The sequence below is a fragment of the Heteronotia binoei genome, chromosome 10 (genome assembly GCF_032191835.1).
Source record: "Heteronotia binoei isolate CCM8104 ecotype False Entrance Well chromosome 10, APGP_CSIRO_Hbin_v1, whole genome shotgun sequence".
Taxonomy (NCBI): domain Eukaryota; kingdom Metazoa; phylum Chordata; class Lepidosauria; order Squamata; family Gekkonidae; genus Heteronotia; species Heteronotia binoei.
In genome coordinates, this window is record NC_083232.1 from 74,804,331 (window position 1) to 74,821,409 (window position 17,079).

The window sequence follows — 17,079 nt, forward strand, 5'->3', positions numbered from 1 at the left end:
AGATCTGACATAAATGTCACTTTGTTGGGTTGGGCCATGCGTGCCATAAAATGTAACCTGAGGTACCCAAGATATAAACTTTATCAAAGCAATTTTAGCTGCTGAATTGCAATGACAGATGTACGACAATAGCAAACTTGGATCAGATTAGCTGTGATATGCAGAGGCATGGAGATGCTAGCATTGGTAATAAGACACAAAACCTAGGTCTCAGTTCCATCCAGGAGGATGCAAAGAATAAATGGACATAAGTCTGACATTAGAAACCACAATATTCAGTTGCTGACCTAAGAGTAGCAATTCTCTTACAAAGGAATTTCAAAGGGAGATTAGAAAGAGAGACTACTGAATGGCAATTAATAATGAAGCTGAAGACAGTGCATCCTCCTGGACTGAACTGAGAGCTATTTTCCCTGTCTCATAACACTAATGTGTTATCATTATCATTTGGTATCTGAAATCACTCTACCTTTCAAGATATAAGGACCATTTTAAGTGTTCTAATTCCTAATCAGGGTCTTTTTGAAAAAAAATAAATCCAGATAGGAACAGAGAAATTCAATTTTTTTTAAAAAAACTTCAGAATAAGCCAAAATAAGTTCTTATAATTTCCACCCTCCCTCCAAAGAAGTGTGCTTGTGCACAAAGGTTTATACCTGATATAAAACATTGTTGGTCTTAAATCCGCCGTGGGAGTCCAACATTGTTCTCTCTCTCTTTCTTCTCCCTTTGTTCCCAAAAGAGGAGAAGCAGCTCCAGAGAAGCAAGCAGAATGGGTGGGTGAGTGTGTGAGAGAGGCAGAGGCAGGCTTGTCTTTATATCTCCTGCACAAAGCAGCCATGGAGTTCTCTATGTGTCTGTGTGTGTTGAGAGCCACTGAGGGAGCTGGGGAAAAATCAAGGTAAGGTGCAGCTGCAGCAGCCATGGAAAAGGAAGAAGGAGGTTGCTTGGGGGGGTAGATTTGAGTTCTGTGAAGACCTGATGCAGCCTGTGGGCTGTGCATTTGACACCCCTGTTGTAGATCAATTGATCTAGCAAGGCTGTTTTCCCAAGCCACAGGTGCTGGCGTTCCTAAGGCTGTGCTGTGTTCTGGCCAGCATCCTGCAAGGAAGTACTTCTATCAGCACACCGTTTTAACTGAGCAGTTGGCTTGTAGCTAGTCTGGCACTTTGCCTCCTCCTCTGGAGTCCCAGATATGGCTGAGGTTTGCACCAGTTTGAGTTGGGCTGTTCATGTTGATTGACTGTCCCAGATTTCAATTATTTTGGTCAACAAAGCACCCATGTGCCATTCCCCTGCTACAGAGACAGGGTTCACAACTGCTTCTTCTGATCACAACAGTCCTTGTATTTCATCTCTTCTGCCTCTCCAGTCATGGCTGATAAGATGCCAGAAGTGATCTAGGGACTGTATGACATGATGATTCCATCCTTCCTCCTTGCATGACCATTGGGCAAGCCCCCAGCAACCTCCCCTTGTGACTCCCATGCTGAAGACAGCTACAGTTAGTAATGAGCAAGGTGGTGAAAACAATTGCTAATCAAACAGAGATGCAGTTTTGATGTAACTTGCAGATTTATTAAACAGCAGCAGGTCTAGAATTCCAAAAGCAAAGCAGATTATCGCCTCTTTTTCCAGCAGAGTTCCTATGTGTTTGGAAACTGCACTGAGAGCCTGCAGAATCACTGATACATCTGTACCTATCACTGCATGCACATTTTGGGGACAACTGCATTGAAAAACAAGCAGCATGCAATGGTTCTGAAACCAGGCTAGGACAAGTGTAATGGCAACCCCACAGCAGAGCTGCTAGATGCCTGTTCATCATAGTAGCTGCTGATTATTTTACAACTCAGCCAGTGGTCATAAAGGGACTTCATTATGGCCTCTGTTGCTATTGGGGACTGGCTGCAAAGTGTTATAGAAACTCATGGACAATATACTTACACAGTAGCAGCAAGCGGTGAGTGGGCTCCATAACTGTTCATGGCAGTCTTGCAATTCTTCCCAGCCTTGCTCTGCCTTGGGGGTTCCCATATGATAGGATACATAGCTTTGGGGACATAGTGTAGCTGATATGGAGGTATTTAGCCATACCTTGTAAGGAATTTCACTGCAGTGGTGCCTGTACTGTCCGCTGGGGGTTGCTCCATGGGGATTGGATCCTGCAAAGCAATAGGCTCCACTGGGTCTGGGGTCAAAATAGCAACATTTGGAGTGGAGTGGCTAGTAGTCACTCAGGCCAGTGGGTGTGCCCTCTGCTTGCAGGAGGTGTTACATGTGGTAGTATGCTGTTGGCATATCTGCCAGGCCAACCCCCTCCCCCCATTCTGCATATACTTCATGCTAGCAGTTGTTGAGGGTGGAGCTGTTGGGGCATTACAAAAAAATGAACATGGGAATATGGGGAAGCCACTATTTCTTTACTTACCTTTGGCAAGGTGCACTATCATTTCATCTGCCATTGGAAGAGTGGAGGTTCCCCTTTCATGTTTTTCTCCTGAGATACAGTATAGATCTTTGTGCTGCAATAGCAGCTGCTGCCAAAACAACATAAAAAAAAATCTGCGCAGCCAGTCAGAACTCCATTAATCAGTCAGAAGCCTTGCTAGGTAAAAGCCCTACCTGGCCTCACCCCCTTCCTAAAACCACTTGGTGGGTGCCGGAAAAGATGTTGACAGTTGCCATGGTACCCACAGGCACCACACTGGGAACTCCTATTGTAAGGAGTTCAGGTAGAACAGTGTTAAACATAGACTACAGTAATATTTGTTTTCTCCTTGGCTATGTGTTCACAGTGCTATTTTGTTGCACAAAGTCTCTTTCTCTAGGGTTCTTATAAATCATGTCTCTCCGCATATGTTCTAATTGTGACTGACTTGAGGCCAGAGAGATGTGTTCTATGCCACATGCTGTATCATGTTAGATATACACATCCTGGGTGAGATATATAGGATTTGGGAGAGTTGTGATTGGCTGCAGCCTTAGCTCCCGAGGTGAGCAAAGAAGAGGGAACTTGAATTTTCAGCAGGGCCCTTGTTGGCCTCCTTAACCAATGCTGACCCTGCCAGACAAAACGGTCTTCCTTTCAACAAAAAGGTCCAGTGCACTCTTATCTAAGTATGCTACTTTTAAATGCATGCAAAAGTCCCAAGCTGTGTCTCATGGAAATGGGAAGGTCTGAAAGAGAATTTAAGCTCGAAGTGTTACTTGTATACAAGTTTTATAGAATAAATCTAGATCTTTTACTTTTCTGTAGCATGTTCCGTTTTTATGCAAAATTATTGATTGGAGACTAGAGAGAATGTTTTTACAAACATTTGTATCATTTGTTGGCTTTTATGAAACAACGAGCATTAAGACATGATCTGACCAATGTAAAACAACCTTGAATCACCACATTTACAGAAGTATGTTAGGCTGGATTATTGGTAAATATAGTTTAACCTTTTTTTCCCTTTCTCATAGAATATTTTCCTTCTTGGACATAATTACTTTGTGTCGATGTGCACAAGTTTCTAAGGTACAGCTAAGTGTTAGCTTCATAATATTTATTAGAGTTTTATGAATTAAAAAAGTGCTTTTTCACTTCTTTTGTCTTTTAATTGGATTTCTCAGTCCTAGTATAGTACGTACAGTACAGGGTACTTATAGGCTTTTTGAGAAGCTGGGGAAAGAAATCAGTGGCTCATAACTATTCCCAAGATTTCCCACAATTTCTAGTAGATGGCATCTGCTCATCAAAAAAGTTGCATTCTTTCTTACTACTTTATACCCATTTAAATTTAGACCTCAGAATACTAAAACTTAGGCTCATATAATGGCGTTATTAGTCAGCTAGATATCTTTAGTGATTTTTAACATGAAAAAACAGATTGTGATTTTTAAATGCTTTTTGAGAAGTAATCGAAATATTATGGTAATAAGGTATACTAAGTGTGTGTAATAATATGTCTGTGTATCTTATATATTTATATATATTTTAGTCCTGGAATATTTTGGCCTTGGATGGAAGTAACTGGCAAAGAATAGACCTTTTTAATTTTCAAACAGACGTAGAGGTTAGTAATGCTGTTCTTTTTCATTGTTGTTAAAAATAATGTGTACATAATGTGAAATAAAGACTTGGAAATCTGAATATTATATACTTTAGCTCTATATCTGGTGGTTTTTATTGAATCTGAATCTAGTTAATATATTTTAAGAGTAGCAGAGAATTATCTGAGACTTGACCGTCTGTCCAGTACATTATACATCCAACTGATTGGTTACATTTTCTGAGACCATGAGCTTGTAGAAGGTACAGCACTGATTTGAAGAATAATTTTTCTGTGTACAGAACATCCACAGTGAGCAGGCAGCTTACTCAAAAGGTTGACCTTAGAGAATTACATCCAAAGGTGAGATAATTCTATGCCTAGACTTTGATTATTATTTTAAAAAAATCCCTATATAAATATTTGTATGGCCTACACAGCAATGTCTGTTGGTAGTTTTTGCAATTGCAGTACTCATAGAGATGCTTATGGGACTCTGAATTTACCCTTATTATTCTCTAACAAAAATCAGGTTTGGCTCATGCAGATGGCCACATACAGATTGAAATTAAATGTATTTTATAAGCTTTTGTAAATCTGAGTTTTAAAATACGCCACAAGCATTAGGTACTGAATCTTGAGAGTTCGTTTTCTGCCACTTCATGAATCTTTTCATGGCATGTTATTTGTTTATAAAGCACATTTTAAAATTTTTATTTTCTGAATAGAGCAAGAGGCCCAGTAGCACCCTAAAGACTAACAAAATGTGTGGCAGACTATCAGCTTTTGTCAGTCACTGCTTCTGCTGCTACAGACAGACTAACATGGCTACTTATCTTGAACTGTTTTCTGAATAGTATTTGTTATTGTTATCATTTTTATTTATAGTCCACATTTTTCACTGGGACTCAATGCGGATTACAAGTATAATAAAAAATGTTTTAGTCAACTAGTGGATTGCAAAATATTACAAATAATGAATAATATCACAATGATAAAACTAGTAAGAACAAATAAATAGGAATATGGAAACTTTTACAGTTGCTGCTGTACTTCCATCGCTTTGTCAAAGTGACAAGGCTAAGAAAAAAGACTGGAAAGCCTAACTAGAGCTTCCTGTGTACCACGTGTCCTTCTTTTCCCCTTATAAATAATTTCCCCCAGATTTTTGTATATATTCTGTTCAGACCATCTAAGTAAAGCAATCACCATTATCTTTCAAGTTAACAGACCAGTTAACATAATTCTCTGATACATCAAAATGATTGTAATAAACATTCCTCATTATTACTATACTTGCACTGCTCCTACCATACCAAAAAGTTTATAAACACATGAGGCATGATCCTTCCCCATCTGCTCCATACAGGGCTCAAATGATCACTGTTTCTCTTCCTCTTCCATGAATTTACTTGAGAAGGCAGTGCAGTCCCTGTGCAGTCCTTTGCTTCTGCCTGGTCAAGTTATACACACTCTGAAGCACATGCAGTTTGACCAAGCAGAGGGGAAAGGCTGGATGGTGTTAGGGGACAGACACACTGACCTCTGATTCCCTGAGATTTTTTAGTGTACTGCTTTTGAACATACACATGGAGAAGAGAAACTGGAATCTGAGCCCCAAGTGCCTGTAGTACTTCCCTTATATTCTTCCTCACATGCCTGTGTGTGGGAGGCAATATATTAATTTAATATGCCATTGAAACCAAACCTCAACACTTTTGAGGGAAAAAAATCCACAGCACTCCTGCAATACCCAAAAATCATCTGTCTGGATTATTTTTAAAGGTACACAAAGTGCATATTCCCTGTATCCACTATCTTTTGCTCAATGTGACTTCCAAGCATGCCTTTTGGTGACATCTCATGCACAGTGCTAAGACTTCAACTTGCTGGTAAGGGTAAGATTTCTAATTATGTGACATTTTAATGTTTAACATTTTTATGATGGATGAGACCATTAACACATTAACATATGCCCCACAACATAATAGTATGCTGATTGCACAGAAAGAAAACTATAATCCAGTGTTGGCTGCTTCTACACAGCAAGGATTCTCTGTGTTGCTTTTATCACTGCTGTGAATACAGAGGCATGCACATTGGCAGTGGAGTTTTCCGTGCAATTGCTCTGCTCCATCAGTGCCTCACAGCTGCCATTTTCCTAGCATTTTATAAAAATGCAAGTTGCTATAGCTTTTTTATTTTTAAGCCTCTAGTGGCACAGCAGGGAAAATGGTACCTATATGGGTGGGATCTTTTCAAGTGCAAAAAAATGCATATATTTTCTAGCCAAATAGTATGGTAACACACTTGGACTGCAGTCTTCCCAAAATTGTAACAGCCAAGAAAGAGCATACTGAGGAAGGAGAAAGGATGATGAAAGAATGATTAAAGCTGCCCCCCCCACACAAGTGCAATCAGAGAAAAACCTTTGTGTGGAAGCGGCCATAATATTAATATTTACTGAAACACGAGAGAAATATGAAGGATAGTGCCAGTATGTTGGTATATGTATTTGCAACTGTTATAAAATACCATGCTTTACTATTGAAGAAATTATACAGTGGCGTAGACTCTGTTTCCAGTCTTCTGGGCAGGAAGGGCAAATTATGACAAATAAGAACAGTAGAACAAAATAAATCAGTCTATTCTTTGCACTGAAAAAGTCCTTTAACAACCACAATCCAGAACATACTTCCAATGACATTTTGTATATAGTATATTTCAATGAGTCTGATAAAGCATTAACATATGACAAAGAATGAAATGATAAAAACCAAACTAGAGAAGGTGCTGGCAGATCAATAGCCAGATCATCTTTAAACAAACAAACCACAAAGCAGTTGGGGAGGGAGTGTGGGTGAGTTGGATCAGGGAAGCAGAACTGTGGGATGGTATATGTTAGTTCTTCTGGCTCCCAGTGCTGTTTACCCCATCTAGATCATACATCACCTCCCATTTGTTATCCTGAGGAAAGGATAAATGTATGCCCCTCCCTGCCTTGTAGCAGCTTTAAATTAAAATCTCATACAAGTTTTACTTTTTAATGAAAAATGTGTTAAAGTAGTTCTGCTTGATTTCCTTATAATTCTGGCTGAGAATTCCAGTAGGATTTGTAAAGGTCTTCAATAAGAACCTTTTTTCCTCTTGTATATTTTAGATGTTATGGTCCCTGCCATGGATCTCATCATAAAATCCATCTGATTAGATATGAAGTTGACATTTGTTTCATCTGTTTAAGGGCCGAGTATTAGAAAATATTTCCAAAAGATGTGGTGGGTTCCTGAGACAACTAAGTCTGAGAGGCTGTCTTGGGGTTGGAGACTGTTCTTTGAAGTAAGTTATAGCTTAAAACTTCAGCAGATAGATGCATATACTTGAGTTGCATGATGCACATCATATATGTGGAAACCATTTTTACTTCAGTTGCCAACTTCAGCATGATAGAAATGCCAAGATGAGGGAAATGAAGAAGTGGCAATGTATATCTGGACACAATGTTGCCTTCCCATGGTATCTGACCCACCTTTGGAGTGTGACTAAACTGAAGGCACTGCTGGTGCAGCTGTGCTAAGAGCCAGTATAGTTCAGTCATTGGGAAAGGAGCACATGTAACAGACAAATATAGTTCATGAAAAAAATGTTGCCTTGTTGTATTGTAAATAGTGTTTTTGCATGAATGAATGCTTGCCAACGATCTGCAATGAGTGGGCTTGCACCCTCAAGTAAGTTGTGGAGCCCAGCTAAATCTTGAACCCCTCTAGAGCTGCACATCTGTTTTGCTGCCTTTTGGAAGGACCTAATTCTTGCCTCACTTAGCATGTATGCTGAGAGGAGCAGCAGAATGGTGAGCAGGGTCTTTCGGTAGTGGAGATGATTTCTTTTCCGCACGGACAGGTTTTAAAAGTTCTCCATAAAAGCTCTTATTTGCTTCTCCCTTCTTCCATCCAGCCTGCCCACCTTATGACTCTACCCTTAGATCTGCCAGTGTTTGTGTTCTGCCCACATTTACAGCATGGAACTCCTTATCTGTTAAGTCATAAGTATCCCCCTTCTGTCATGTGATTTTGTTGCAAACACTGAAAATCTGTGATTGGATCTCCTGATCTCTTTAGCTTCCTTTAACCTTAGTGTGGCTCCTTGATTTTGATTGGTGTTGAAATAGGAGGGATGTACTAACTTTCCCCATGCCAGTACCCCCTGAGCTGGTGTTGTACAGGAAATGTTAAGGGACATTATTCCCCCCGCCTACCACTGGCACCTGCCTGTAAAGAAAACTGAAGATGACTTAAGTTATCACAGGTCTCCAGTGTCTTTTCTCATTGTTCCCTCTGTGTGCCAGTTTCCTGGTTGTGCTGAGTTTATCAGAAATGGTTTTAGGGGACTGTATATAGATTTAAGTTCACCTAAAACAATTGATTTTAGCTTTGGATAAGATCTAGCTGTACATCTTTTAATTTGTATTCTTCCTGCCATAATGAACGTCTTATTTTAATTGCTTGGGGAATTTCAGGAGACCTTCATATTGTAATTAAGAGTGTGGATGTGACATTAATAAATTGTAAATCATCAAATGGATTTTGTGAGTAAAAGCTATAGAACTTGAAGTTTTCCTTCAAGGATAGATAAATGTGAGCAGAATTACTTCTTTTTAAATACCTTTTTAATTCTCACAATGAATCTGCTGAGACTATAACTGGAAAGGGAAGACTGACATGGTGAGAAGGAACCTTTTGAACCTTTTATGTTCATGCTATATTTCTGCTGAACATCTCTTAGCTGCTTTTCCCGAGGAAAAAAAATTGCTAGTAATTTGATTTTATTTTCTTGTATGCACAAGGTCATTCTACATTGGCTAAGGTACTGCCTCCTGTCAGAAGCATAGACTTTTCAATTTCCCGGGGGGGGGGTGCTGGGGCCCTGCCAGAGGCATTTGATCCAGTGACATCATAGGGAGGTGCCAGTGACATCACAAGGAGGGGCCTCCATTATCACTACCTATGAATTTATAGAGAAGCTTGCTCCCCATAAATTTAGGGAGCACCCCCCCAACAATGCCCATGGACTGGGCCAAATGCAGGAAAAGGTGCCAGACCCAGGTTCTTGCTGTGGAAGCTGACTGGGTGATTTTGGGCCAGGCATAGACTTCCTGCCTCTCCTAACCTGCCTCTCAGGGTTGTTCAGATCACATGGGAGGGGGGAGAGGAGAATGATGCAAACTGTTTTGGCTTCCCCACTGTAGAAGCTGCAGGGAGGGGGAAGGCAATGGAAAGCTGAAGTCAGAAGGGCAGATAAAGGAATGGAGATAGGGTTGCCAACTCCAGGTTACGGGTGGGGCCTGGAGAGGGTAGGGTTTGAGAAGGGATAGGACCTCAGACAGTTACAATGCCATTTCCTTCTGGGGAGGCACTGGAGGTCACTCAGATTTACAACTGTTCTCTAGATGGCAGACATTAACTCCCCTTGAGGTGGGGGGGGGGTCAATGCCTTCACTTGGGTGGGAAGATAGCAAGGGTGGCAGGCACTTGTTCAGAGCCTCCTTCTGCAGCTCGTTGTATTTTTCTTCACAATGGGCCTTACTCCTAGTACAGATAATAAAGCAGTCAACAAATGTGAGAACTGAGTTGGAGCCCAGTAGCACCTTTAACACCAACAAAGTGGTGTCTATAGCCCCTTCACAGTGCCTTCTTACCGTTTGATATTGTTTCAGACACTATAGAGTTTCTGGGGTTACACACACAAAAATATTTCTCTGACATGAGGCATGGATTTTTTTTGCTAGGGGGTTGGATGGTGTATAAATTGAGATGAAGAGGAAGAGGAAGAAGAGGAAGAAGAAGACTGCAGATTTATAACTCGCCCTTCTCTCTGAATCAGAGTCTCAGAGCGGCTTACAATCTCCTTTATCTTCTTCCCCCACAACAAACACCCTGTGAGGTGGGTGGGCCTGAGAGAGCTCTCCCTGAAGCTGCCCTTTCAAGAACAACTCCTATACTTATGCATCTTGACTCTAAATTCTGTTTCACCTGTATCTGATGAAGTATGCTTGTACACAAAAGCTTATACCTGGAATGAAACTTTGTTGGTCTTAAAGGTGCCACTGGATTAAAACTTTATTGCTTCAGAACAACACAGCTACCCACCTGGATCTAAATAAAACAGTGTACATGTACATGAAAGCTTTTACCTAGAATTAAACTTGGCTGTTTTAAAGGTGCTACTGGACTCCAACTTTGTTCTGCTGCTTCTGACCGACATGGCTACCCCACCTGAATCTGTAAGCTAGTTGGTTGCTCCTTTGAACCTGTACCATACCATTTTAGGTAACAGCAAAATGAAAAGCATGAACATGTACAGAGTGCTCATTCCTTGGCAATGTTGTCTCTGGACTGCACACAGGACAAAAGGAAATTTTAAAAGGCCTCTCATCTTCATATCCCCTCTTCCCAATCTCATTTTCCCCCAATTGTAAGTATGTTGAGCATTACCACACTGAAAGTGGATGCAGCCAGGGAGGGTCAAGAGCTATACTTTCTTTTCCGACACCAAACATATTTAAGTATTGATGTATTCCGCATACCTTAGTAATTAATCTAGAGAGTCCAAAGATACAACAAAATTTTTTGCAGAAAACTTACCTTTTCCAATATCAGTTGTCCTCCTTCAGCCCTCTAGGCAGGCCAGATGAAAGGATAAAATAAGCACTTTTTCATAGTTCTGAGAGATCTGTCCCTACTGATAAGTGGACTCTACTTCTATTATCTTACCCATAAACATTATCAAAGTTCTTTCCCCACCCACTTGAAGCAGGTCTGCTTAGGTCAAAACAGCTTTTCCCAGAGACAAAGCAGTCTTCCTATTCACACATGTGTGTTTCCTGGGAGGGGAGAGAAGGGAGATGTTTACTGTAGCTCAATTAGCATTTGTAAGAAGGTGAAAAAGAAACGCTTCTGAGTCTCTGACTTCCTTCTTGGCAGCTGAGAGGAAAAAAACAGAGTGGATAGCTTTACCGCTTCCCATGCCTTTGAAGAACATCATTTCAAAGGAGTATGGGGGGGGGGGGCTTAGCCCCCATTGAAAAAATTCAGGGGGGGAGCCCCAGAGGGCCCCCCGTAGTTATGTCTATGCCTCCTGTGACCAGAAAGAAGGGCAAAACTTTTTTTAAATTTTGTGCGTTCATGTATGTGTGTGTGTGTGCACATGCCATGTGCCTGGAAGTCATGTCTGGCTTCTGGTGACCTTAGTGGGGCTGGGAGGCAAGGACATTCAGAGTGGTGACTTGCTGCCTGCCTCTGCCTCCTGGCCCTGGTCTTCCATGGAGGTCTCTCATCCAAGTACTTGCCAGAATTATCCCTGCTTAGCTTCCAAGATGTGATGAGATTGGGCTTGCCTGGGTTATCCAGGTCAGGACACGGCAAAACTAGTTTTTTAAGGAGTTAGGATCCACCAGTTGTCTTCTGGCCTTTAGAGATAGAGTTCATGGAAACTCTTTGTACTATAATCTGTAAGCAGGGCCAGTCATATCTCCTCAAGTGATAGTGCCATCAGGCTTGGATAGTGGTATGAGCATCAGCAGGAGCCAGAGACAAGGAGCTGGAACTGGAAGTAAGGAGTTGGACCAGGGACACAGGCTTACACCTAGTACACCATTTGATTTAGCAAAGACAATTTTCCCATGCCTCATTATAAATAGGCTGGGAAGTAATCACACTTGGCTGCACCGTGCTTAGGCCAGAATCCTGCAAATAATTATTCTCTGGGATGGGGTTGTGTGTAGCCAGTCAAGCACTTTGCCTCCTGTGGGCCACCTCAGCCTGGGATTTCTGCAATTGCCATTCTTGCAGGGTGAAAGTGTCCTGTAGGGCTCCATTGGCCCAGGCTTGCATCCTGCCATGCAGAGCCCTGGTAACCAGTTCAGGTTCCTATGGCAAGGCCTTCATTGCAGGCTCAGGCAGGATGGTTTCTGGTGCTGTTGGATCATTGTCAGCAGGTGCCTCCTTGTCTAGGTCCTCCTGGTCCTTGACAGCTGGTGGCTTTGGCTCCTCAGCCTCTTCTCTGAGAATTTCGAGACCTATTTTCTGAGCTGGTTAGCAGAGGTCATGACACTCTTCAAGAGCACAAGAACAAAAGGAAGAGAATATAGAGCTTATGTGTGACATTCATCCAATTAAAGCCCATAACAAAACAGTGAGAGCAGGCATCTGAAGATGCTAGTGTTCCATCCTCCAGGTCCTTAAATAGCAGTATTTGAATTAGCTTTTCCATCTGCACTACTCTCAACCATTTTTCCCCAGCATCCTTTAAAGGTCAAGAAGAAGGGGAAAGATCTTTCCAAATGTAAATCTACCCCCTCTGTTCTCTCCAGAATGACAGTTTTGAAATAAACTGTGGTTTGCAGTCTGTTTAAACAATTTTGAGAAAGATCCAAAGATCTTTCTTCCTCGTCTGAAGAAGCGTGCATGCACACGAAAGCTTACGTTCTGAATAAAACTAAGTTGTTCTTAAAGGTGCACTTGACTCCTATTTAAGGTCTCCAGTGCAATTTAACATCTCCTGGAGGTCATAACAATTAACTCGGTTCCAATCATGGAGAACTTCACCAGCATATGTTCCAGAAATATTTGATAGTACAAAAGTGAATTTAGACTTCAGAAGGAGAACTTCAGAATGGGGAGTCAGCATTCAGTCCTGGCCACTATGATTTCCCTGGCTCTTACAAAAGCATCCCTCATATTCTTATACACCGTAACCACAAATGCTTATTGAAACATAATCTTTGTAGTTTTACATGCACTACAGTTCTGATCAGTATCTGGCCCTACTGGTGGACCTTCTGATGGCACTTGGTTTTTTTGGCCACTGTGTGGCACAGAGTGCTGGACTGGATGGGCCATTGGCCTGATCCAACATGGCTTCTCTTATGTTCAGCTTTATCTCAGTTCCCAGGGATTTCCTCAAGACACATCAGTTCTGACAGCTTGTCTGAGGTATTCAGAAATCCTCTTTCATTCCCCTTCAGTTTATATAGTTTTTGATCAATTGTTAAAATTCTTCTGTTCCTGATGCTGCAACAAATGGGAGTGGTGGTAAATAATAATATAAATAAGATAATCCTCTTGGGGTGATTACAATTCTTTTATTTCTGGTGCAAAAAACCAAGGAAAGCTCTTCTGCTTTAATCTCTTGCCAGTCTTTGGCATAATAGTGTCTGCCTGGGAGTCCTGCTTTAAGCCTGTTTATAAAGACATCATTTTTCCCCATTCAAGATGAGATACTTCATGACTGAATTCCTTGACCGCCCCTGCCTGCCCAAGAGATTCTGCTGTACTTGGCTTGGTGGATTCAGCTGGAGACATGTTACGTGGTCTTCTCACCTTGGAATCAGGCAAGATAATAATGACAAGACAGATGCGGTCCACTTGGAATGGAGGAGTCCACTGTGAGGATGTTTTCATGAAAGACACATGGTCCAGGCTAGAAGTATTTTGCAGCAAAAATTTCCTGGTGTCCAGAGCAGTCCACCCACTCACAAGCTGAAGAGTTGTCAAGTCTTGATTTGGACTAACACCACCTGCATACAGACATCTCTTAATATCTGAGGGGGCACCTGTTCACTTCTATCTTTACTGTGCTGGGTAGATCATCTAAAGCAGGGGTGGCCAACGGTAGCTCTCCTGATGTTTTTGCCTACAACTCCCATCAGCCCCAGCCAGCATGGCCAATGACTGAGGCTTATGGGAGTTGTAGGCAAAAAAACATCTGGAGAGCCAGTTTGGTGTAGTGGTTAAGTGTGCGGACTCTTATCTGGGAGAACTGGGTTTGATTCCCCACTCCTCCACTTGCACCTGCTAGCATGGCCTTAGGTCAGCCATAGCTCTGGCAGAGGTTGTCCTTGAAAGGGCAGCTGCTGTGAAAACCCTCTCCAGCCCCATCCACCTCACAGGGTGTCTGTTGTGAGGGAGAAAGATAAAGGAGATTGTGAGCCGCTCTGAGACTCTTCGGAGTGGAGGGCGGGATATAAATCCAATATCTTCTTATCTTCTTCTTCTTCTACCGTTGGCCACCCCTGATCGAAAGGGAATAGTGATTGTCTAAGCTGGCAGGCTGAGTCATTGGAAGACGGATGACATCGGTGGATCTCTGAATTATACTCCATCTGGTAGTCCTCAGGTTGGGGAAACTGAAGACAGCCTTCTTTGTCACCTGTTCAAACAGAGAAGAAACAAAATTGAATTTCAAGCTTGAAGATGCAGAAGCAACCATAGTAGTCCCATTGCAGATTCTGGCTCATTTACCTTTTCTTTCTCTGATTCACAGAACCATCAGAAAGATTGTGGACTAAGTAACAGATATGACTATCCTTGTCCCTAGGGGATTGATGTCCTTGTTGTTTTGGGGCCATGTTGTTCTCACAGTTTACAGTCCATGGATGTTGCTAGAGTTTCTAGACTGATATCTGCAGAATGTTTTGTTGCAGTCATGTCCTCAAATGTTTGGACTGCCTTCCCAAAAGTTGAAAGGCAAGCATTAACCTCTTCTGGTTATTACTCCAGAGTGATTGACAGTCAATTGTAACAAATTTTTGCAGTGTTTAACAAGTCATACTACCTACTCTGCTTTATAATAGGTCCCTACTCTATTTTATAGTTGTTTAGAAGCAGTGTGCTGCTGTTCTATGACCTTGTGCTAGTACTGTCCTGCACTCCTGCTTAGGAGGTAGAACCTTATCCAGTGTAGAATGACCACCAGTCTCTGTGAACAGGTGGCTGATCTTCTTCGTGGTCTCTGTGCAGTCCCACACATGGGTTTTCCCGCTGGAACGAACCCGACCTCGGAGAATTCAAAGCTAGCCTTAAGCATTATTTTTGGCGCGCACTTCCTCCCGCTCTGGGGAGCAGGCATCCACTGCGCATGCCTGGAGCGGGGGGAAGGCGCTCCACCCACCAGTTTCTTTCCGACCGCCGCCCGGGATAGTCCTTCCTCGTTGCGTCTCCTCTCAACTAGCCTCCTCAGCCGTTTTTCTCTTCGCTACCGCTCAACGTTTTTCCTCACTTTCTCTTCTGCTTCACTTCTGTCTGGTATAGTAAAAAAAAAAAAAAAAAGAATATATATATTACCTTTCTTCCCCTTTATCTCTTCCCTTTTCCTCCTTCCCCCCCCCTTCCCCCCGGGCGTATGGAAGGAAAAGAAGTTAAAATCACTTTTTAAAAGTGCACCCGTTGCGGGACTAAGATTCCCTCCTCAGACGGCCACTCGTTGTGCTTGATTTGCCTGGGTGAAGCTCACAGAATTGACACTTGTACTCACTGTGCCCAGTTTGGCAAACAAGCTAGAAAGAACCGCGCCGCTAGACTGAATAGTCATTTACTGACGAAATCTCTGCGTCCGGCTATGTCTCAAGTTTCTGACCCTCAGAAGTCTCCACCTTCCCTCACGCCTCAGAGGGTCAGTACGGTCCAGGCAGCTTCTGTGGCTCTGACTCCCAGGAAGCTTAAGCCCTCAAAGCACCCGAAGAAGCACCACGATTCCAAGAGAAAACACGGTGAATCGACGGGAAAAGAGAAATCTTCTTCGCCGCACCAGACGGCTTCGGACGCGAAAGCCGCCATAGCGGTCTCTTCGCTCCGAGTGCTCACGGCTCCAACGCCGCCTCCAGTCCTGACTCCGGCAGATGCCATCGAATCCGAGGTCATCCGGATTGGCTCTCGATCACCATCGGTACAGGAATTCCTGCCGGAGGAGCTTTTGGCAAAGGAGCCAACTCAGCCATCTACACAGCTACTACAACAACAGCAACTACAACAACAGCTCGATCTCGATTCCTTCCGGGACGTGACTGTCCCTCGTACCTACAAAGACGCTATGGTGTCTCCCCTCGATGTCCCTCGTACCTACAAAGACGCTATGGTGTCTCCCCTCCGCTTCGACTCCCCACGCCATCGAGACCATGCACCCGATAGGCGTCACGGAAGATCACTCTCTAGGGACAGACATCTTGCGTCCCCTATAAACAGAGACAGACTGAAGCACCGATACCACACATCCCCATACAGGGAGAAGAGCACACGATACCGTGATCGATCCCTCAGTAGAGACGAAGGGAGTCGGTACCATAGCGGATCACGCTCTCCATCCCGATGCTCCTACCTGCACTATACACCGTCAAGATCCCCTTCTATAGAATCTTACCGCACCTGTAGGCCCCGTGACCCACGGTACCAGGATGTGCGACATCGGGAACGGTACCACGACCGGTATCAACGACATGACTCGACCAGGTACCAACAACAGGATCTAGCACGGTACCAACAACAAAAGGACTTGGGCCGGTACCAGCCACAGGATTCAGCACGATACCAACACCAGCAAAGTCCACCACGGTACCAACAGCACCTGTCCTCTCGTCATTCCGAACAGACAGTATCGCCTCGCCATCGGGTCCCAGTCTCTCCTACACCCTCAACGTCTAAGCAAACCGACCAGCAAGCCAAACTACCCTTGCCACCGGATCCCCAGGACCCACGGGATGAAGACGAGTCGGACCTTGAGGCTTCAGACTCTTCACAATCCTTATCACAACCAGCCTCACCAGCCTCCGACATAGTCAAGCCTGCAGATCTTTCTCCCTCAGAAGGGGCCAAGTCCTATTTGGACCTCATAACCGACATGGCCACAGCCTTGAACATCAAGTTGACCACTGACCTTCCTAAAGTTACCGACGTCGTCCACGATTTGATCAACGCAGACCTACCTGCTACCTCTTCATTGCCCATGCTTCCGGTCCATCTGGAGGCACTGAAGGAGGCTTGGGATAAGCCAGCCTCTATACCACCAACGTCTAAACGTGTTGAGTCACTGTACAAAATACACGCTCCAGAGTCAAAATTTTTATTCAGCCATCCAGCACCTAATTCTATGATTGTACATTCGTCTTCGAAAACTAAACAAACACGCCACCCTGTACCACCAGAGAAAGAGGGGCGTAAATTGGATACACTAGGGAGAAAGCTTTATTCAATCTCCACAGCATCAGCAAAGATCA

The 17,079-nt window shown here is 43.2% G+C and overlaps 1 protein-coding gene across 1 annotated transcript in view; it reads left to right on the forward strand.

The window, feature by feature from the left end:
• The window catches only part of FBXL2 (F-box and leucine rich repeat protein 2), a 59,045-nt gene that overhangs the window by 11,391 nt on the left and 30,575 nt on the right, over nucleotides 1–17,079 (forward strand). The window contains exons 3-5 of the mRNA XM_060247538.1: nucleotides 3,469–3,523; nucleotides 3,987–4,061; nucleotides 7,279–7,373. Coding sequence (XP_060103521.1) covers nucleotides 3,469–3,523; nucleotides 3,987–4,061; nucleotides 7,279–7,373 — 225 coding nt within the window. The remainder of the gene's footprint in view (nucleotides 1–3,468; nucleotides 3,524–3,986; nucleotides 4,062–7,278; nucleotides 7,374–17,079) is intronic.